The sequence below is a fragment of the Candida jiufengensis genome, assembly GCF_024610255.1.
Source record: "Candida jiufengensis strain CBS 10846 chromosome Unknown scaffold1, whole genome shotgun sequence".
Lineage (NCBI taxonomy): Eukaryota > Fungi > Ascomycota > Pichiomycetes > Serinales > Debaryomycetaceae > Lodderomyces > Lodderomyces jiufengensis.
Window position 1 is genome coordinate 250,292 of NW_026261562.1, and position 23,262 is coordinate 273,553.

The window sequence follows — 23,262 nt, forward strand, 5'->3', positions numbered from 1 at the left end:
CGTTATCATCTACACTCGCTTCAAAAGAATCAAATGTCAAATATTGACTCACCTACAGAATCAATCGTCAATTCCAAAATTATATTCAAAACTTCAAAAGTTTCATTATATAAACTACCCTACAATCACACAAGTATTAAAGATTTCAAGAACGGTTACAATTTACATTTACCAGAACCCATTGATTTAAACAACATAAAAGATTGCATATGGAGAGGATCTATACGATTATTAGAAGAAGAAATAGAACAACAACCACTAGAAGATACACCTCAAAATATAATAGAACCATTTTCAAAAATAAGAGCAAAATTAGAATTCATAAATATAATAAATGAAGATATTGAAAAATTATGGGGAGAAACATGGTATATTCCAGTGAATAGAAATATAGAATCGGAAATCGAATCAAATTCTCAATTGTTAGATGACCATAATATTATAACTAAATATATTTCTAAAATTTCAAATGATGGAACTGATTCAATTAAATTAGTTAGAGATACAAGTAATTATAGTAGAATAAATTGGTATAGAATAATTGTTCAGATTCCAGGTACTGGCTTTTTGCCAATTATAAATCAACAACCACCAACAACTCAAGACGCAAAACAAAATCAAGATATTACACAAGTTGCATTACTTTTAAAATTTAATACAAGTTTGGAAGCAGAAATATTTAATGAAAAATTAGATGATTTTGCAATGAAATTTGAAGATCAAGAATCTTCATACTACAATGAGAAATGGGAATCAATAATTAATGATGATGGTAGTTCAGCCACCAAGAGGAAACCAATTATTGATTCAGATTCTGATGATTTTAATACTAGACGATTAACTCAAAAGTATCATGATATGATACTAAAAGAAGCTAGTAAGATGATTGAAAGAAAACAACAAAGGTGGAAGAAAAATAATGATAATCAAATAAATCATTCACTGAGACGAGTTAAAGATAGTAGTGATAATTCATCTACAACAAGTGACGAAGAAGATGATTTTGGAGATTTTGTATCGAATTAGAAAAAAAAAAACTCATTAATTATAAATCTATATATAAACCTAACATTGTAATCATTTTTGTTGCAGTTGTTGTTGTTGTTGTTGTTGTTTTTTCTTATAATACATTTTTTGAATTAATGGATGATGAGATTCTCTTAATTCTTTATTTTTGTTTTTACTATATTCGATATATGCCATATCTTCACCACCAGCTAAACCAGCTAATGAACCAGCAGTACGTGTTGCTCCATTGTTACCATTTTGTTTTTCCAATCTTGATCTTTGTTCTTTAGAAATGAAATTAGTATCAGCATCATCACCAACTTCTAAACCTGCTGCATCTTCATTTTTCAAAAGAACTTGTTGTAACAATTCTCTTCTTTCTCTTGCTGATGCATATGCTAAATCTGGTAATTGTTCCATACCACTTAAATGAGTAATAACCTTAAATGCATAACCTTGATCAACTAAAAATGCTTGCCTTTTAGTTGAATAATACATTTCTTGAGTATCTTTTGACACTAAAGAATAAAAAAATGCATTAAAACCTTCATCATTACGTCTTTTAGCTCGTAAAATTCTACCTAATCTTTGAGCTTCTTGTCTTCTTGAACCATAATGAGAACTAATTTGAATTAAACACGTAGCTTCAGGTAAATCAATTGATGTATCACCAACTTTTGACAAAAATATAGTATTGATTTGATCATTATGTTGGAAATTTTGTAGAATTTTCATTCTTTCTTGTTGTGGAGTTGATCCATAAATAAAAGGTTTACCTAATTTTAAAGCATATTCTTGTAATGCATAAACGTTATCACTAAATACAATGATTTTATCACCTCTTTTTTCATGATAATGAATTAAGAATTGACATGCTTGGAATTTTGCTGGATTCATAATATACAATAGCATTCTTTTCCTAGCACTTTCTCTTAGATATTCTTGATAAAATTCAGATGTCATTGGACACCAAACTTCAGCACATTGAACATTTGCTATATGACCTTTTTGAGCTAAATCCATCCAATTAGCTTCATATAATTTAGGACCAATTAAAAAATTTAAATCATCAATCTTGTCATCTTCACGAACTAATGTTGCAGTAAGTCCTAATTTAGCATGTGCTGCAATTGTTGTAACAACTCTTCTAAACATATTAGCTGGAACAACATGGACTTCATCTAATATGATAAACCCCCATTCTCTTGACCTCAAAAAATCCATAACTTTTTGAGAATCATGTGATCTATTTCTAGTATTTGCAACCATAGAATATGTAGAAACAACTAAACCAGATTCACTTGCAAACATTTCTTTATTTTCTGATGTGAATACTGCAACATTTTCAGGTTGAATCGTACACCATTGTAAAAATTGTTGTCTCCATTGCATTACTGAAACAGATGATGTACATAATACAATAACTGATTTTCTTATAGTACAAGCTGCAGTAATACCAACTAAAGTTTTACCAGCACCGCATGGAAGAACAATGATACCAGATCTTGCTCTTCCATTACCAAACATTTTGGATAATGATTTTTCTTGATAAGGTCTAATTTGAGTCGAAGGTTTTAAATCAATTTCAAGATCAGGATTTCTTGCATCATTACGGAAATCATATTCTTCTAAAACTGGATAATCTATTTCTTGACATCTCCTTTTAACAATTTCAACTGAATCATGAGATATTTCAAATGAATGAACAGTATCTAAATCGTCATCATCATCTCTATTCCCCACAACTGATGCAAATATATCTTCAATCTCATTCTTTTCTTTTGAACTTTCATCTTCTTTTAGTTTTCTTGTTCCTGGAATATTTATATCATTTTGAGGTGGCGCAGATTGTACTAATCCATTACTAGTAACAGAATTTTCAGTTGATTGTATCCTTAAAGGTCCAATAACTTCATCTTTCAACAACATCTGTAGCACGTCAGCTTGTGTACTTTCAACGAAATATCTATTATTTTTTAAAACCAATTTGACTTTACCATATGATACAGTTGCTGCTTTAATAAATTGTACTATTGAATCCGCCACTGGTACTTTTGATAATCGATTTAGCACCGATATTATATCATCAGTTTCTAGCCCCACTGATACAGCTGCATATAGTGAATAAACAGTAATTTTGTATTCATGAACGTGAGATGGTCTTGATATAGGTTCTGCTATTGTAATTAAAAAATCTTGAGCTTGCTCTGCTAATGGAGAAAATGATTCTAATATTATCCTTATATCATTTTGATTTGGAGCAATCCATATAGGTCTTGAAAAATGATCAGGTTTTAATTTTAAATATGAAAAATCTTGCCTTCCAAATGATTTTGATACTGCATCAGGTATATAATCTTTGGGTATATCAGATGTTATATCTATTAATTCATCATCAGTATCTGCATTCTGTTGTAAATCATGTTTTAATGCATCTACTGTGAGTTTCGCTTTTTTACGTTTGGCTTGTTGATCTTCACTGGGAGTTGATGATTTGGTGGGTTTTCTTTTCTTATTAGAAGTTGATCCATAATCATTATCTTCTAAATCATAAGGTTCATTATAACCTTCATCTGAAAAATTATCATCATCTAATTCTGCATAGTTGACTGTATTTGATCTCCTAGACATAATATGAAATAACGATTAATTTAATTGATGATTGGTTTAGTGGTTTAGTTGGTTGAAAGAATCAAACTTTAAAGAGATGAATGATTGATTGATTATTAATTATAATTTATTACATTTCTATTTATTTATTATTTAAATATTTATTATTCTATGATTATCATTTTGGGTAGTGTACTTTGAACTATTAAATTTGCAACCATTTTTCTATTTTATTTTAATCAGTAAATTTATATGAACCACTTGCAAAAGTAATACTACCACCTTTATAACTTCCCTTTTTCATTTTATTTTTATTCTTGGTGAAATCTTTACCTCTAACTTGTAACAATTTTTCACTTGCCTTTTCACCCCAAGTACCTGCTGCTCCTTTATATGTATTATCTTGTAATGCTTGATGTTCAAATGCTATTTTGTCTCTTTCAATTCTTGAAAAATGTTTTCTTTGTCCTGGTTTTAAATCTGGTTCTGGAGTTGCCGCGATTGATCCTGCTTTGATTGTTGTTACTTCAGTTATTGAATCTGTAGTTGATGAGTCTGAGGTTGGTGAGGAAATTTTAGGCTTTTTTATGACTACTGTTGTGGTTGTAGTTTCTTTGTTGTCATCTTCGTGTTTTCTTTTCCTTTTTGAATTTGAGTCCGATTCTGAGTCTGAACTTGAATCCGAGCCGCTTGAGCTACTATCTGATGATGAGCTAGACGAACTGGATGAGCTTGAAGATGAGCTTGATGATGAGCTTGATGATGAGCTTGATGATGAGCTTGATGATGAGTCGTCACTATCTGAAGACGATGAGGATGATGATGATGATGAGGATGATGAGGATGATGATGACGAGCTATCACTGTCACTTTGACTTTCACTTGATGAGCTTGATGACTTGGATACGTTTGATGATGCAGGTATAATTTTGTCGTCTTTGGCTTCTTTTTCACTATCGCTATCAATTTCATCATCACTTGAACTACTATCTTCACTTGAGCTGCTACTACTTTCATCACTTGAACTACTTTCATCATCTCCATCAGAATCTGAACTTGAAGAGCTTGAGGAGCTTGAAGAGCTAGAACTTGATGAACTCGAGGAGCTAGAACTTGAGCTAGATGATTTTAATTTTGTTTCACCATTTAATATGATGTCTATTGCTTTTGAAGTTTTTGGATCTAATTGAATATCAATTTTATTTAATAAATGTGACATTTCTTTTTTTGATAAATTTTGTAATTTTTCATCATTTTTTATTAGTTGTTTCAAGTATTCACTGATTGTGATTGATGGCGCCATATTGAATGTTGTGAATTGTTGATTATTGGAAAATTTAGGAATAGTTATATATAGATTTATATTATTTTAATGATAATGCTGTTGTTATATTTCAATTTACTGTTTAGTATTGTGGTTTATAATAAGATGAGATATTCAATTTTTTTTTGTCTCTCGTAAATAATAATTTATTAACACAAAATTCTTTTTAGTATTATTTTACTTTGTGGTTAATTAAAATAAGAAGTTTCAGTTTCAATCTAATAGTTTTCTATTTAATCAAAAATCATAATCTATAATTACACAGTTCTAAAATGTCCTTCTATATATTCCAAATTCTTTACATCTTGGATTTGAGACCATTACCAAATAAATTACGTCTTTCTAATTCATAACCATAAATATTATCTAAATCCATATCATCAATTAATTTTGAAAATTCTTGTTGTTCAATTGCCTTTTTATCATGTTTCAATTTTGATTCTGGAGTTTCCAATAATTCCTTTTTGAAATTATCATTTCTCTCAGTTAAAAATTTAGCAATAACTTCTATTGTTTCATCTGGTTGTTCAGCATTTACTAAATGTTCACCTTTTGGAATATCAACAGTACCTGCAAGATATTTAGGCTTTATAGTTTCTCTAATCCAAGGAGTACTTTCTGGTGGATTCCACTGACCATTTGCTCCAACAACATGTAAGATAGGAACTTTTATGGATGGTAAGGCTAACATACCTTTTGCAATTGATGGAAAAGCTCCAAAATAACCTGCAACTTGATATGATTTATTACATTTACATTGAATTTTAATATCACCAGTTTCAGGATCTTTAATTTCAATTAATTCATCTTCAAGATAATCTTTCATTACTTCTTCATTAAATTTTTTTGTGAATGAAAATTTTGTAAAATAAAATAATGCATCTTCATGAGAATCAAAAGTATCAATCATCATTTGTTTAATCTTGTTGAATATTTTTTTGAATTTATCTAATCCATCAATTTGTCCATAAATCACAGCTTCAATTGGAATAACTGAATCAAATAATTCACTTTCTAAAAATGCAGAATATAATGCAATAAATCCACCCATTGAATGACCAATTATAACATTTCTAGATTCTGAATTATTTTGAAAATCTCCAGTAGTTGCAATTTCTTGATTTATAACTGTTATAACATCTCTTGCACCATCATCCCAACAAAATACAGGTCCTAATTTACCTGCATTAGCTAAAGCTGAATCACCATGTCCTAATGCATCAATTGTAATAACTGAATCTAAAAACCATGGTACTTGCATTGATTGTGATAATTGATATAATTTTTTAACATGATACTTCCAAATTGATTTATTGAAACCAGTACCATGACAAAATATTAAATTAAATCTTAATTGATTCTTTGGATTTGGTGGTGGACAATTGGTTTTATATTTATTATAAACTATTTTTAAATTATGAGAATCTTCTGATAATAAAGTACTACCTTTCAGTCTATATGGATGAGCTTTTACTTCTTTCTTAGTTAAGGTAAATGACATTATTACTTGATGTGGGTTATTTAAATGTAGTATTTGAATAAGCTTTTAAACCATAAAAGATATAATAGGGATAATTGATAATATATTTATAACGGTTAAAATATACAATAGATCGAATATTGAAATTTTATGGGGTTAAGGGTTAGTAATTTTGTGATTTGAAACTTTTAGACAATTATATTTCAATTTGAGGAAAATCAAAACTTTACTTCCGATACTTGAATTATCAATCAAATTAGAATATCGATTGATCAATACAAGTCCGTGGCAATTATTCAGTAAGCTTAGAAAGATGGGGACAAATACATTGTACATTACAGAGAATCCTATGTACTAAGTAAATTATTTTGAGTTTAACAGTTTTAATTTTTTCAAACTCCTCGGCAATTGAGAGAGAAACATTTATGTCACTAATTGCAAATATAGGACACACAAAAAAGAGGACACATCGTAAAGATTTTGTGTAATAAAATTTTAAATTATTGAGATTATTATTTTTGAAACATTTTTAAAAGTTATTATTCGATTTTAATGAAAAGTCAGTGAATGAACTATCAAAGTCAACCTGTTGCCCTAGTCAGAAAAACTTTATAGGTTAAAAATAATTGAAGTCAAATCGGTTTATTCACCAAGTCATATGCTTTTGACATAAATTCATCTTGACGTATTTCTTAACAAATTAATAATAATAAAATAATAATTAAAATCAAATTTCTTTTTTTAATTTATATTTTTTATTTCTCCAGAAAATTAAAATTTTTTAAATTTAATACTTTATACATTTACTACTTAATATTTTTAATTTTTAGATCATCAAAAAATATTTAATTTGTCATAAGTTTTAAAAGTTTTATTGTACCGACCGACAAAAGACCACTCGAAAGTCGATCAAAGCAGAAGTCATTAACAGCTACTCGTGAATACTATATTATCGCATCAAAAAAATGACTTCATCAAGTAAAATACAGATACTAAGAACTGTACAACAAGTAAGACAATGGAGACATCAATCACTAATAAATAATCAGTCAGTAGGATTTGTACCAACAATGGGGGCATTACATCAAGGACATTGTTCATTAGTTGCACAATCTTTAAAAGAAAATGATAAAACAATAGTTTCAATTTTTGTAAATCCATCACAATTTGCACCTCATGAAGATTTAAATAATTATCCAAGAACTTTAGATAGAGATTTAGAAATTTTATCTAATCAATTTAAAAATAAATCAATTGATGCTATATTTGTACCTAAAATATCAGAAATGTATCCTAATGGAATTGTATTGGAAGTTGATAAACAAAGAGGGACTTTTGTAACTGTACATGGATCAAGTGAACAATTAGAAGGAGTTACAAGACCTCAATTTTTCAGAGGTGTTGCTACTATAGTAACTAAATTATTAAATATTGTTCAACCAACAAGAGTTTATTTTGGTCAAAAAGATGCACAACAATGTGTTGTTATCAAGAATTTAGTAAAAGATTTAATAATACCTACTGAAGTAAGAGTAATGCCTACTTTAAGAGAATCAAATGGTTTAGCTATGTCTTCGAGGAATGAATATTTATCGAAAGAAATAAAAGATAAAAGTTCAATAATTTATAAAGCATTATGTAATGGTGAAAATTATTATAATGACAAAATAATAAATCATAATCAAAATTCAGTTGATTCCAAAAAAATTATAAAAGAAATTTATGATTTAATTAAACAAGAACCAGATTTTGATATAGAATATATTGCAGTAAGTCATCCAGAGACATTAGAAGATTTAGATCAAGTTACTCCTGGATTAGGTGCAATAGTTTCTTGTGCAGTAAAAGTTCCAAAAGAAAATAGTAATGAAAAAGCAAGATTAATTGATAATATAATTTTACAATAATTTTAATAATTAATAAAGTAATGAGGTAATGAGAATTAATGACATTGATATAAAACAAAAGTATAAAGAGTCTAATTTATAGATAATAGAGTGCATTATTTAAAATGTATAGTAATTTAATAAATAATAAAAATACAATTTGAACTATACATTACAACGCTGTTCTTCTCTTAAACAATAAGCTCTTCTTAATTGATGAGGTTGACGAATTTTTATCAGAATTTTTCAAATTCTTAGACTCCATTTCTTTAAATTTGATCCGATCTTTTTCTAATTGTTGTTCAAACTCCTCCTTCATAATCAACCCCTTAGCATCAACTAATTTATCTCTATATTGTTCAGGAACTCCAAAAAATTTATACCCATATTGTAATAACCAAATAGGATGAACACAAGTAACGTAATTCATATATTCTTTTGAAGTTAATACTAGCTCATGATATATTACAAAGTTGGAATCTAAATTACTATTATTTAATCCACTTGTCGGATGTAAATACATTTTCATATATGAGTGACGTAAATTTTGAAATTCTGGTGTTCCATTTACATTATTTTTAATTAACTTTGCCAGTTGTTGATAAAATGATGCACATAAACATTTTCTTATATCTTCATCATTATATGATTTGAGTAATGATAATTTATTTTTTTGCATTATAACCATTAATTGTCTTTTAATTTCTTTAGCTCTTTGTAAAGATCTTAACTGAAGAAAATTACTTTCACACCATGAATGCATTTTTGTATAATTGTTATTTACTTTATTTGTATGGCTTTCCCATTGATTGTATACATTAAGTAAAGTTAAATGATCTGAATTTGCAATTGTGAATTTTTCTCTAGCTCTATCGGCTTCATTGGCTCTTTCTTTTGATCTCTGGAAAATATTAGAAACACTTAACATACCAACAATAGTTAAAATATCTTCAGAACAATGAAATTCATTTTGACAAGATAATAAAATTAGTTTTGCTAGGGTAGGTTCTATTGGGAATTGAATCATGTCCATACCCAACTTAGTCAATTCACCGAAATTATCTATAGCACCTATAGCCCATAGATCATACAATGAACAATTTAATAGATCTTTTGGTGGTGGATCAAGAAATGGAAATCTATTAATATCATTAATTTTCAAAGATTTTAACAATAACATAGTATTACTTAAATTGGTTCTTTGAATTTCTGGAATTGGTTGTAAATACATGTTATGTGGATCGGTAGCTCTTTCGGTATATAATCTGTAAGCAACACCGGCCCCAGTTCTACCAGCTCTACCACTTCTTTGATCTGCATTTGCTAAAGATATAGGAACAACTTGTAATGTATCCATACCTAATTTTGGATTATAAACTTTAACTTTTACTAACCCACAATCAATCACATACTTTATACCATCAACTGTTAATGAAGTTTCTGCAATGTTTGTTGCAATCACTACTTTTCTTTTATGTGGGTTTGATTTGTTAAATATTTTCTTTTGTAATTCTTGTGGCATTGATGAATAAATTGGAAGAATTTCTATTGGAGGTGGACTCTCTAGCATTTCTAATTTTTCTTTTAATAAATCACAAGTAGTCTCAATATCCTCTTGACCAGTCATAAATACAAGAATATCACCATCATTGGTAAATTCGCCAGAACTATTCTCTGGTCTTTGTAGGTGAATTGATAATATTTGTTTCACTGCAGTATCTACATAATCCATACTAACATTTTTATTAAAATAAATATCAACAGGAAATGTTCTTCCAGGTATTGTAAACTGTGGAGCTGCACCAAAAAATCTAGTGAATCTGTCAGCATTCATTGTAGCTGATGTTACAATTAGTTTTAAATCTCTTCTTCTAGCCAATAAACTTTTGAATAATCCAAGTAAAATATCCGTGTTTAGTGCTCTTTCATGAGCTTCATCCATAATGACACAACTATAATCCCTTAATACAGGATCTGCTAAAATCTCTCGAAGTAAAATACCTTCAGTCATATATTTTATAACAGTTTTGGATTTATTAGTTTTATCATCAAATCTAACTGAATAACCAACTTCTTCTCCTAAGTTAACATTCATTTCCTCACTAACTCTTTTAGCAACTGACATTGCAGCAACTCTTCTAGGTTGTGTACATCCTATTATTTTACCTTCATTTGTTAAACCTTGTTCATACAAAAATTGTGCTAATTGAGTAGTTTTACCAGAACCAGTTTCACCGATAATAATTGTTACTTGGTTTTCTTTTATTGTTGATACAACATCATCTCGAACTGCATAAGCTGGTAAACTTTGTCTTTGTTTTTGAATACTTTGATAGTCAATTTTCTCCTCAACATCTGATTGCTTGTTTTCTTCCTTTGAGATTTCCTTATGTTCAACTCCAATTTTTGCTTTTGCTTGTCTGGCTTTTTCTTTCGTTGATCTTTTGCTTTGAACAACTAGTGAACCTTGTTTCGCCATTGATGCTAATTCTGAGTTTATATCTTTGACTGGATTTATAGTTGGACCCACTCCTTTTACTGAAGTCCCTGATATTTGTAAAGTTAAATATTCTTTCAGTTTCTCCAAAAATGGTGGGATAAAGACATGACTCACTATTGGAACTCTATTGAAATCATTGGATGCTGCGTGGTCATTATCAACATACTCTCCTGTTTCTTTGAAATAACCTCCTGATCCTCCATTTGTTTGAGATTGAGGCTGCACTGATGAAGTTTTCTTGTCGACGTTATATCTATTGTTGGGTATATATGAATCTTTTTCATTGTGTTTGTGTGTTGATAGTGGTTGTTGTTGTCTTGAAGTTTTCATCGCTGGTCTTTCTTGATTAGATAGATTCTTGAAATCTTGTTGTTGAACATCTGGACTAGTTTGTTTCATTTTCATAGCGTCCTCTTTTTTCAATTTTTTAAACATTGGTTTCTTGGTGATAGGTTCTTGATCTCTAGGTCGTATTTTAATTTTTGGCGTGTTTGTATCATCTTCATCTCCATCTTCTGTTTCATCATATGATAACCTAACACCAGGTCTAGTTTGTTTTAACTCGTCTGTTCTTTTGAAATTTGATACGGGTTTGGGTAGTAGCTGAATCGATCCATTTTTATCTGAAGCTTTTATGCAATTGTAAATGTCATTTATGTGATTTTCATTCTTTAAACCAATTATTTGTGTAAATTTCGAGAAATCCTCTAGAGTTTTGGTTGTTGCTTGTGTGATAATTGTTTTGGCAAGTGACTCATTTGGTGGTTTATTTAAATAAGTTGAAAGTTTATTTATTATATTTGATGTTATATTATCGTCATCATTTTTATTCATTATCTAGTTTGAGCTAAAGTGGTTGTAAAAAATAAAAAGAATACAAAAATGAAAATTAAAATATGGAGTTCTAATAGAAACAATATTTCCATCTTGATGAATGAATAAGATACCTCCAAAAATATTGAAATATTTCAAATATGCTGTTGAATTCAAATGCAAGATAACACCACCACCAAAGACTTCAACTGAATTAAATTTTATCATTCAAAACTTTGAAAAGTTAAGTGCCATAGATTATTTGACAAATACATCGCTAAATGATGTATCAATTATAGAAAATCAGGGATTTTGGATGAAAATTGTATTCAACCCGGTGTTTAACAGATCCAAAGTTGCCCCCGTCTTTAGTGATGACGATAAAATTAATGATGATAAATCAGAGTTAAAGTCAAAGCATATACAAGCAAAATTAATCGAAAATTTAGATAATTTAATTGCAATCCCAAGATATCTTTATTTGAAAAATGATAATTCAGGATTCTTATCAAATCGAACTCATCTCAAATTTAATTACGATCTATCAACAAAAGGTTCAATGTATCATAATAAATTTGAGTTGTCTAATGCCTCAAATAATTCCGCCTTCATATATGTCACCAAATGTGATCCACCGATAGATAAGTATAAGTTGAGAGCGTCTATACGGCATAATTTTCTGCATTTTCATAAGATTGATAATATTGAGATCAAAACTAATCCGTATCTAATAGTGAAAAATTTACAAGAGCCACTATGAAAAAGTAGATCAAGTTACTTAAATTCTTTTTAATTAATGTATATTACTTTTTAGATCCTAAACTTTTATCTACTCTATCAAAATCTTTCTCCAAAACATCATTTAAATAATTCAATCCAATTTGTTGTTTCATCAAGATTTTTGTGAATTTTTCAATAATATCATTATTATTTCCAGTGACTATTTGTTTCTTATTTTGTTCCAAGGATCCATTATCCAAAGTACCATTTAATACATGCATTGATTGATCAAATTGAGAATTTAAATCTTCTGCTCTTTCTTTTAAAATATTTAATTTTGCGAAGATATCACTTAATTTACCAATTGGACTATTTGGATCATTTATTTTATTTGTCAAAATATCAAATTGTCTTGCTATTTCTTCTTCTTCTGGTAACAATGGATAACCTTTCAATTTCAAAATAGCTAGTATTGTAGCTAATCTTAATAATCTTCTTGATAATTGAGTATGTCTGGCTTTGGCTTTTAAAATTCTTGTTGTGTTCTCCAAATCATGTTTTGCAGATAAATTATTTAATCTTTCATTGATTTGATTTAATACTGTTTTCTCTTTCGATATATAATCTAATTGAGTTTCAATTCTTTGTGCTACTTCGTCATATGAGGTAATTTTGATTGGAAAAGAATTTCCATTTGGTCTTTCAATCATTGCTTTATCCCAATCTTCTGCAGTTTCATTTGAAGGTCGAGGTTGTGATAACAATTGATTAATTTCTTGGTCATTGAATTTATTATAAAAATGAGTTTTCAATGCGCATTTTGGTGAATTTGGATCCCATTGTTCCCATACTTTGGTTAGTTGATCATTTATAGCAGGAGTGTATGTATTCTGATTAGTTTGTGGTTGGTTTGTATTTTGATTAAATCCAAATAAACTTGAGGTGTTGTTGACAACTGGTTGGTTTTGTTGTGGTTGACTCCAGCTGAATGATGGTTGTTGATTGTTAGTTGTATTTGATGAAAATAATGAAGATTGTTGTGGTTGTTGTTGTGACTGTTGCTGTTGTTGATTAGAAAATAATCCTCCTGTTGTATTTGTAGATGGTTTATTGCCAAAAAGTCCACCGCCAGTTTGGGTAGTGTTATTAGAAGAACCAAAAAGACCAGTACCAGTACCAGCTGAAGCTGGTTTATTTCCAAATAATCCTCCTGTAGTTCCTGTGTTTGTATTAGATTGTCCAAATAAACCACCTGTATTATTGCTGGTCTGCTGATTGTTACCAAATAACCCTCCAGTTGTACTAGTATTTAATTGTTGTTGTTGATTATTTCCAAACAATCCACCAGTAGTTGTATTTGATTGTTGATTATTATTGTTTCCAAATAATCCACCCCCTGTAGCCGGTGCAGCTGATTTTCCAAAAAGTGATCCACCGCTTGTATTTGCACCAAATCCAGTTCCTGTATTTGAGTTCAGACTAGAACCAAATAAGCCACCAGTTGATCCTGATTTTTGAGGATTGGAACCGAATAAACCACCTGTAGTAGAATTCGAAGTGGTGTTGTTTTGTGGTTGACCAAATAATCCTCCAGTTGAACCACCCGTTGTGGTATTAGATTGACCGAACCCTGTTGATTGTTGTGATTGTTGTGGTTGTTGTGATTGACCAAATCCAAAGCCAGATGTTGATGCTGGTTTATTTCCAAACAATCCTCCACTACTAGAATTGTTGTTATTAGACGAGCCAAACAATCCTCCACCGGTATTGCTATTTGCTCCAAACATGTAATTGGTTTATTTGATTGTTTTTATTGTTTATATTTAAATCTTATGCTTTAAAATATTATTTTTCGTGAAGCTGAAAAATCGCAAAATCAAATTGATGAGATTGTTTAGAGGTAATTCAGTATTTTAAAGTTAAGAATAAAATAATTGAAAAAAGGAAGAGAGAGGCTACTTTATCAAGAAAGTCTTACATCATCACATCTGCCATCGGTCTAATTTTAATTAGTTTTCATTTTAAATGTATTGATTGTTTTTGTATATAACTTTCACCTCAACTAGATGTATTTTTCTCTTCCAGTTGTATGAATTTTTTAGTTAATGATGAATCTTTTGAACTTGTTTTATATATTGGATTTGGTTTATCTTGAATTTGTTCTTCAACTCCTGGAATTTTTTTAACTAATTTTAAATTATCAAATACACATTTACCTAATAATTTTTCACTTGAACGACAACGACTAAAATATTGATTATTTTGTTCTAAACAATCATAATGTAATTTGAATTCATCAAAGCAATATTTATTTAAATCTTTTAATACTGATATAGCACATCTTGTTACTCTTCTACCTTCTTTTAAACAATCTATTGTTCCTCCATTATGTTCGTCTTTACATAACATGAAGTCATCATTATATGGTTTACATCTATCTCCAATATAATATGATGCTGATAATAATGGCGCAGATGTTGCTCCAACTTCATCTACTTCTGGTATGGTTTTTGGTAATGGGGTTTCTTCAGTATTTTTCCAACTTGAACTAAACATTTTTTGTATGAATGTAGATATGCTTAAAATTTTATAATTGATTAATTCAGTGAGTGACAAAGTATTTACAATGAATAGATGGTAGTATAGATTCTCAATGGTGGTTGTTTTGTATTTATTGATCTATTTAAATTTTAATAATATTAGATATTGCAATAAAATTAATTTTTATTTCAAATTCGAAAAATTTGGTTGGTTCAAATTTACACTACAATTTTATTTCAATATATAACAACGCAATATTTATTCATTTATACTACAAATTAACTGTATTACTGACTTCTTCCTGGATTCAATTCTTGAAAATTTAATCACGTTCTAGAAGCTTGGGTTTAAGAAAAACTGAATTAGTGAATTTTACTGATCACAGACTTACTTTTGTAGCTAGCCTTGAGCCAAAACCAACGCTAGATTGAAGAAGCCTTCGAGTCGAGAGATCAATTACAATCTTTTTCATGAATGTATCACAAATTGTATTTCAACATATTTGTCCATGACGATTCTCTATACTAAAACTTATGGAGTATATCAAAAATGTTTGCAATTCTAGTACACCTCATTGAATATCCTTGTAATAACATTTATTGATAAGTACTAACTAACTCAATTATTTCGTATTAAATTTTGAATATTTAGAATCTCCATCACCAAATCAGGATCATCTTTATATTTTTTAATATCATTAAATAACGAATTTATATAACTCTTATACTCAATAATGATTGATGATTTTTTACCATATATATAATTATTTTCAAAATTACTTATAATTTTATGATTTGATACAATTGAGGATGTGGTTGATACCGTGTCTTCATCAATGATTGAATTTTTTAATTTTATTGATTCTAAATAATCACTTATGTTTAGTATTGACAAATAAATTGTTGTGAGTTTTTTGAGGTTTTCTTTATTAATGGTTAGATTTTTTTCATTCTTATGGTTGTTATTCACTAAATTTATGAATTGATCGAATTGAATTATTTGATCATTTAATAGTAAATTCAATTTAATATTTGTCTTTAATTCAATTAAGTTGAATCTTTGAGTTAATATTTTTTCAATTTCAGTATCTAGTTTGTTAAATTTTTTTGAAAACTCTAGTAACTCAATTTTGAAATTCTTTAAATCCTCAAATAAATTATTAATCAAATCATTACCACCATTTATTGATTTACCCAATTTTATAAAATCTTTATAATCTGAGTTAATTAAATCTATTAAATTTTGATTCAAATTTGTAGAAAGTGATTTTAAATCCTTGATTAGTTGATCTAATGATGTAAACCTATGATTCTTGTATAAAAATGAATCGATTCCTTCTAAATTGAAATTTTTGAAATCTGTCGTTATTATTGATTTGGGGAATGGGAAACTATCTACTGAGTCTAAATCATAATTTAATGTTGATACATCATCCAATGCTAAGTCTTTAACTGAGTTTGATTCGTATGTGATATTCATATTAGCGACATTTGATCTGAATTGATTAGGCTTTTGTTGATACCTTGGTGAATGAATGTGTTTGATATTGAAAAGGTCAAAAATTTGGTAGCCTGAATTTACCATGCTGAGCTTGACGTTTAATAAATTCACCAAATATCAGACACGAACAAGAAATTTGCACGAACATGGTGAATTTGGTTACAAATAATTACGAGAGCTAAACTCTGCAACATGAGTACATCACGCTATTTCAAGAGGTAGCCAAAAAAGTAACTATTGTCAATAATTTTAATTCTAATTTCGTGCAATGCAAAGGAAGGCATTTACTGGAAGAAAATAAATCTTCAATTCAAAATGAATTTTGATACCAATTTTAAAACAATTTTTAAAGGACATATATTTTTGATAGCGATTGTGATCGATAGACTGTTGCTTTGAAAAAATTAGCTGCTTGTTTAAGTGAGTTAAAAATCTAGTTTATTGTCGCACCATCCATCCTTGAAGAATACCGAATGCGTATGAAAGAAGAAACGTAATATTATATAGGATTGAAAGAAAAACACACGTCTGTAAGAAAAAAAATGAAATATTCGGGCTCAATCTGGAAAACCCTCAAAATATTTTGGGTGTAAATTCAAAGACTTATTGACCGCATTGCAAACTTTAAGCATCATCAAGGACCAATAGGCAACATACATGCATCAGCGCATTTTTGAACCAAATTGTGCACATCTTGAAGCTGAGCTGATACATGCTTTTCAGTCTTGCGACAGTGTTATTGCTGACAGCTGTAAACACCCTATCGAGGGTTGTTTTTGGCTGAATCAGAATGATCAAGTATCCGTGGTTCAGTTGGTTTCAATAATGTATTTCCAGTTGCTTTAGCGTGTTAATTATTAATATTTATAAGGGTTAATTATTGCCTTAGATTACAATTTATTATCTTATTTCATTCAACTCCAAACTTCCGTGGTAGCCAGCGGTATTAATATATATGAGCAATAAAAAGATAATTTCAAACGATCTTTAAAATTGAATTGATCGATTTAAATTTAATGTTCTTAATTGTTATGTTTGCATTTGCAACAATTTTGCGTGCATTAAGTATAAAACTTTAATATTATGTGGTAGCAACTTTTGAAACATATTTGTATCTTCATGTCATGAACTTTTATCTGTCAAGATCTGAACAATATATATATAGGGGAGTATTGGTTTGTTTCTCAAATTTATTGACCAATTTATTTATTTGGTTGCTAAAGTATAGTCCCATTAAGGATAGATTCATGCCAACCAATTTAAGTAAGTGTCAAACTCGAAGCATTCTAGTCTAGTCCCCTTTTGCTATCTAGTATTATTAATTGCATTATATTCAATCATAATTATGAAATGAACCACATCGATAGCTGAAGCAGAATCAACTATCCAATTCCACTGAACAACTTGCTCATTCACAGTCATGTATCTCAAGTAATAAACTCAAAAAGGGTTGTCAGCCAATTAAGTAAAACACCAAAAAACTCACTTGCTTTACTCCGGTGTCTAATTTAGATCACAGTCCAGTCAGTTAGTTAAATTTGTACTCCAAAGGTTGGTTTTCAGGTTTAATAAAATCATTAATTTATTCAAGGGGTAGGAAAAAGTCTCAGGTAGTCAACACAGATGGTCCCCATACTTATATAGGTGAAATGTCTCACAAAAGTTTCTCAATAAGTAATGGAACTAGAATTCTGAAGTTAGTAAAATAAATAATTCTACATTTGTATGGATAAAAGTAGTTTTCTGTGATCAATTGAAGAAGAAAGAGTTATGCAAAATAGTATTAAAAAAAAATTCAGTTATTTATATCTAGATGGCAAAATATCTGTAATGCTAATCTTAGGCTGCAAAATCTTATATTGCAAAAAAAAATGTATTTTTGGCACAAAATATCAATACAGGGACTTCAAACTACTTAGGATAGATACAACTTGACCGAAGAATGCTTCAATGAAAGATCCGAGAGTTTCGATATCTCACCCCATTTCATTCACTGATATTCATACATAAATTTTGTAGTTAATCTAAATTTCAAGTCGTATTTTTGACTACTTGAGCTTCTTAATTCAAGATCGAAAATTTGAACTGATTACGAGCGAACAAAACAATACATGTCTTTGTTTAAAATTATAGAAGACTTGGCTCAAAGTAGGATGCTTTTTTTACGAAGTCTTCACTCAAATGTTGTTGTCGAAATTTTAAATGGTTTTATTTATTACAGTAAGATTTTTGACTAAACCCAAAATGCATTGATATTGAAAGATTTGCGACTCAACTTGACATAGAAGGTCAACTTATTGTTTCTTGATCAATTTTTATTCTCATTTTGAAGTTCGATTTTATTAGTCTTTGCATATACGAAATAAAAATTAGCTATTATACTAATACCTTTTAGTTCTTATCTATTTAGTTTTTCAAAAACTGTGGTTAAGTTTTTAGTTTGGACAACAGTTTGTGCAAGTTTTTAAAAATTAGCTCATAACATAGAAGGTAAAGAAGGATTTTCACTAAGTTTTTAGTCCGTTAACGAAGTGAAATTTAGTTATTTTTACCACCAGAACATAAAATGATGTAACAAATTTTACGTTTTGTTGTACGAAATACTTTTAAGTTTAGTTCAAACGTCTTCTATTATAGTTGTCATGAATGTTTCTTTTGTTGCATTGTAGTTAACCCCAATTTTTAGATTATTGCAGAATAATAAAACTGCTTGATGAAAGCGGGGAATACAATAAAAAATAATTCACAGTTCTTGTCGTGTTTAAAATCTACATCATTTGTTAAGCATTTGCATAACAATCATATCTCGAGTTAATCGTTAAACAATAATTGTGTATTGATGCAACAATTGCATGCAAATCTATCAATAGTTTATTAATTTTATCTAATGTATGATATACTATAAGTAGTTATAAAAAAGGTAACAAACTCAAAAGTGGAGATAACATCGAAAAGTAAAAAACGGGAATAATGCATAACCTACATTATATATTATATTTTAATAAAAGCTATTATGCAAAGACAAGAAATTTTAAAATTTTAGTGCCTTAATTGCAGAAGGGTATATTTAATTTGAAAAAGAGATTGACAACTTGAAAATCTCAAAACATGCATGGAGAAATTGTAATTCATTTTTGGTGTCTCTATTAAAAGTTTAAGTCTTTACTATTAGTTTACTTAGTGATCGGTTCGGGACTTTGATTAAAAAATTAAGTCCATCTAAAAGGAAAGTCAAATTAACAAAACTGTGGGTCAAAATTTCATATCAAAACCAAATTCCAAATATAAAAAATTAAAAATAATTTATGTGTTTTTAAAATTTAACTCGAAATAATAAAATATAATTTTAATCTATCCGACCGAAAGTTTAAAACAATATCTATTACACAAAAGTGAGTTCTATGACATAATTTCAAATTTTTAAAAAAACTTTAAACTCATATTTGATCTTAGTTTAAAAAACAACACTTTCTGGAGTAAGGTATAGCATTGATCTAAAGGCATTTAGTCAATCTGGTATATATGAGGTAGAGCATATCTAGGATAGTGATGGCTTTCATTTTGTATAACTTTTAAGGATAAACGATTTTATTAGTATAAATAATTTTTCTAATTTTAATTTTTTGAGATATTTTTATAATTTTTAAGTTTTTTAGTTTTTACAGAGCGCAAATTTAAAAATCTAAAGTCAAACTAAAATACATTCATGTGAATTTATTAAATTAGGATCAACTACTTAAGTTCCAAATCAAATTTGAGTCAATTGGAATGGATCTGCATTCCTAATTAGGTTGATTTTTCCACTTTTCTGCCTTCACTATACAGATTGAATTTTACAATTGAGGTATTAAAAGTTGTAATTTTTAGAAACATACATCAGATATAACTAACATTAATTGAATCATCGAATAGAAATGTTAGTAAAGAAAAAGCAAGGGGGTAAAACTGTAAGAGATTCATCATGTGTGTTCATCTTTCGGAGTTACTTACAGTATGTTTGTAATTGAAAAGTAATCCTCAAAACAAAAAGAAATGCAAGATATTTATGCGTTTAAAAGAAAAACCAAAAATTACGATTGCTTTAAATTGGGTTGAAATTTAATCACTTTGGTGAATCTTGTAGATTGAAACAAAAGAAATTATTAAATTAAAATCAGTAGAAAAAGAAAAAATATCCTTTCTTTTAATTTTGCAATTGTTAAAAGTTGGTGGGGGACTAAAATACTAAATAAAACAATATGAAAAGTATTGTTGATATTGTATTGTAGTATTTAAACTCATAACAACTTTATAATTGAAAAAACGATGAATTATAAACATTAGATAATAAAACAAAGAGTTTTCTCTAAAAAATTTGGGGTTGTTCAAAATTTCCCTACTTCACTAAGCTATTGTACTTTTTGTCAAATATATTTTAAATTTGGACTTCTTGAATTGACTTATCAATTTTCGCTTACTACTTCTTTGGAACATATTTTACAAAATATTAACAAAATGTATATAATATTAAAAAATATGTCAAATTAGACATATTATTTTTGAATTGATAAATTTTATAATACAATTTTGTGAAAACAAAAGTTCATTTTACCCAAATTAAGGTTAATCCTGGAAATAAAATATATCATGTAATGTCCCACAAAAGTATTAAAATAGCTCAAATTACACAAATATTATTTTAATACATCTTCTTATCTTAAACGAATTATAAAATTTAATTAATAATATTAATAATATCATCAAAGAAATACATTAAATTGATAGACAATTAAATCGAAAAAAGGGACAATTTGTGAATTGTAATTTACAATAAAACGTTTTCTTTCAAAAAAATCTCTTTATCAATCAATTTTTTTGAGTTTAATTCATATTACTGATAATTGAAATATATCATAACCGTTTTATTTTTTGTTTACTCAATATGGCTTACAATTTTTTGCTTTTAATTTTTGAGTTCTGTGGGGGATGGACTCATTTGAAGCTTATTCTAGTATAGGCATTAATTCAACCACATGTTGTTGTCTATGTATAAGGAGTTAAATTTACAGTCAATTCATATAAAGATATGGCTCACAAAATAAGTGCTTACAAAAAAAAAAAGAAACGGAATCTGGATGTTTCAAATCTGTAAACTAAGCTTTTTTTTTTGCAAAACTTTTTAAGATATGTATCATGAATGTATGGAATGCTTGTAAAGTATAATTTTTGACAGAATTGAAATTGAAATCTAATCAAGTTAAGATTCTGAGAAGAATTAAATAAGTTTTATTCCGCAAAACTATTATTTAGATTTTATATATTTAATATTGTTATTCTAATCTGTTTACTATTTTTATTTTTAAATTTTCGTTCCGGATTTATAATATTTATTGTAAATAATAATAAAGAATAAATAATTTAAAGATAAGATAATAAGATATAAATTATGTAGCTTATATGCATGTTTTAAATATTAAATAATAGCAAAGTGAAGGTAATCGGATATTTGAGTAGAAATCAACAAAAGAAATTGGACTGAAACAACTTTACTTGAGGGAACACATTTCAAGGATATAAATTATTCCGATTTATCAACATTAAATATAAAACTTGAGCAAAAATTTCAGGAGGAATCTAAAAATTGTGTAAGAATGGAAGTTAGAAGTGGTTAACGCAAAAATGATTTTAACTTGATCAACATTAATTAAAAAAAGGTTTTATTTACATTACTATTAAGCTTATGCATGAAGTGATAAACTTATTTTAAATCATCAGTAGGGTGTTAGATCAACAATCTTCACATTAAGTATAATATTGACTTTATTTTTTGACACTATCTAAACTAAATAAACTTATTTACTTTCTACTTGATAATAATAGGTATATCTCTAACTAGTAGAATCTAATTGTTCATTCTTAACTGAAATTTACTGGTCCTTTGTTGCTAAAAAGTTAAACTTAAAAACTTCAAATCAATATTAAATTGAATAAATATCACATAAAATAAATTACCTCATTTATTTTTTTAATATTTATTTTAGTATTTAAATTTAATTTTTTATCTGTTTTATCCTTCTTTTTCAATATTATTATTATATATAAATAAATTAAGGAATAACTTTACTGTGCCAGCTGTCAATTTATGTTGAATTGACTAAATTTTAAAGATAATTAATTAAACTTTTTATCAGTGGAAAATTTGAACCAAAACCATGTGTGTGTGTGTATATACATATGTGTGTGTACTTTTTCTAATTTTACACGTACAAAATTATGCAATTTTGTGTTTTTCCCTTAAACCCCCTGATTTAAAATAAGTAAAAAGTTAAAAATTGAATTTCCTGTAAAGGCTCACAAAAACAAGTACAATATTTCTTTTACAAAAAATGAACAATAGATAAATTTTATAAATTTAATACTTTCAGCTTCAATATAATTTCTACTGAAATGCTCATTAAATTTATAAAAGAATTAAGATATTGATTGGAATCAAAGAGAAATCATATTTGACTTAAAGTTTAGTTTCATATTAAAATTTTAGGGTTAATTAACTTTAGATTTGAAATTTTCTTATTTAAGGGATTGCAAAAAATTTAAAGGCATTTCGACGAAATAAAAAAAAAAAAACTCAAAATATTTAATTTATTTATTTTTATTTTTATGATTTATTAGTGGTGTGTATAAATTACTAAATACAGTTTTTAATCTATTATATGCAGTACATATTAAAATTATGATTTAGGTTAGTGAGCGCAAATATTTTTAATCTTTTATATACAGTATTTTTATAGATAATTTTTTATGCACTTTAATTATATACAGTACAAAACGTAGTTTTAGTGTAAAGTGTGTGTATTAATAAAATTAAATTATAAAATTACACAAACTTGAATTTCAAACT

At 27.9% G+C, this 23,262-nt stretch overlaps 10 protein-coding genes across 10 annotated transcripts; 3 read left to right on the plus strand and 7 right to left on the minus strand. All coding sequences in view use genetic code 12, as the record gives it.

Moving 5' to 3' along the window:
- Positions 1 to 33: 33 nt before the first annotated feature.
- KGF54_003895 (uncharacterized protein) lies at positions 34 to 1,026 on the plus strand (the record flags this gene model as incomplete). The annotated part of the gene is made up of 1 exon (XM_051764533.1): positions 34 to 1,026. One exon carries the CDS (start codon positions 34 to 36, stop codon positions 1,024 to 1,026), a length of 993 nt encoding a protein of 330 aa, XP_051617937.1.
- A 51-nt stretch (positions 1,027 to 1,077) lies between these two features.
- KGF54_003896 (TFIIH/NER complex ATPase/helicase subunit) lies at positions 1,078 to 3,639 on the minus strand (the record flags this gene model as incomplete). Its single annotated transcript, XM_051764534.1, has 1 exon — positions 1,078 to 3,639. One exon carries the CDS (start codon positions 3,637 to 3,639, stop codon positions 1,078 to 1,080), a length of 2,562 nt encoding a protein of 853 aa, XP_051617938.1.
- A 214-nt stretch (positions 3,640 to 3,853) lies between these two features.
- On the minus strand, positions 3,854 to 4,921 carry SRP40 (Srp40p; the record flags this gene model as incomplete). The annotated part of the gene is made up of 1 exon (XM_051764535.1): positions 3,854 to 4,921. One exon carries the CDS (start codon positions 4,919 to 4,921, stop codon positions 3,854 to 3,856), a length of 1,068 nt encoding a protein of 355 aa, XP_051617939.1.
- A 319-nt stretch (positions 4,922 to 5,240) lies between these two features.
- KGF54_003898 (triglyceride lipase) lies at positions 5,241 to 6,443 on the minus strand (the record flags this gene model as incomplete). Its single annotated transcript, XM_051764536.1, has 1 exon — positions 5,241 to 6,443. One exon carries the CDS (start codon positions 6,441 to 6,443, stop codon positions 5,241 to 5,243), a length of 1,203 nt encoding a protein of 400 aa, XP_051617940.1.
- A 944-nt stretch (positions 6,444 to 7,387) lies between these two features.
- On the plus strand, positions 7,388 to 8,329 carry PAN6 (pantoate--beta-alanine ligase; the record flags this gene model as incomplete). Its single annotated transcript, XM_051764537.1, has 1 exon — positions 7,388 to 8,329. The coding sequence occupies one exon, from the start codon at positions 7,388 to 7,390 to the stop codon at positions 8,327 to 8,329; it is 942 nt and encodes a 313-aa protein (XP_051617941.1).
- A 151-nt stretch (positions 8,330 to 8,480) lies between these two features.
- KGF54_003900 (DEAH-box RNA helicase) lies at positions 8,481 to 11,642 on the minus strand (the record flags this gene model as incomplete). The annotated part of the gene is made up of 1 exon (XM_051764540.1): positions 8,481 to 11,642. The coding sequence occupies one exon, from the start codon at positions 11,640 to 11,642 to the stop codon at positions 8,481 to 8,483; it is 3,162 nt and encodes a 1,053-aa protein (XP_051617942.1).
- Positions 11,643 to 11,742: 100 nt separating this feature from the next.
- KGF54_003901 (uncharacterized protein) lies at positions 11,743 to 12,381 on the plus strand (the record flags this gene model as incomplete). Its single annotated transcript, XM_051764541.1, has 1 exon — positions 11,743 to 12,381. One exon carries the CDS (start codon positions 11,743 to 11,745, stop codon positions 12,379 to 12,381), a length of 639 nt encoding a protein of 212 aa, XP_051617943.1.
- A 43-nt stretch (positions 12,382 to 12,424) lies between these two features.
- On the minus strand, positions 12,425 to 14,128 carry KGF54_003902 (FG-nucleoporin; the record flags this gene model as incomplete). The annotated part of the gene is made up of 1 exon (XM_051764542.1): positions 12,425 to 14,128. The coding sequence occupies one exon, from the start codon at positions 14,126 to 14,128 to the stop codon at positions 12,425 to 12,427; it is 1,704 nt and encodes a 567-aa protein (XP_051617944.1).
- A 271-nt stretch (positions 14,129 to 14,399) lies between these two features.
- On the minus strand, positions 14,400 to 14,897 carry KGF54_003903 (uncharacterized protein; the record flags this gene model as incomplete). Its single annotated transcript, XM_051764543.1, has 1 exon — positions 14,400 to 14,897. The coding sequence occupies one exon, from the start codon at positions 14,895 to 14,897 to the stop codon at positions 14,400 to 14,402; it is 498 nt and encodes a 165-aa protein (XP_051617945.1).
- Positions 14,898 to 15,500: 603 nt separating this feature from the next.
- Positions 15,501 to 16,466, minus strand: KGF54_003904 (Golgi transport complex subunit; the record flags this gene model as incomplete). Its single annotated transcript, XM_051764544.1, has 1 exon — positions 15,501 to 16,466. The coding sequence occupies one exon, from the start codon at positions 16,464 to 16,466 to the stop codon at positions 15,501 to 15,503; it is 966 nt and encodes a 321-aa protein (XP_051617946.1).
- Positions 16,467 to 23,262: the final 6,796 nt, after the last annotated feature.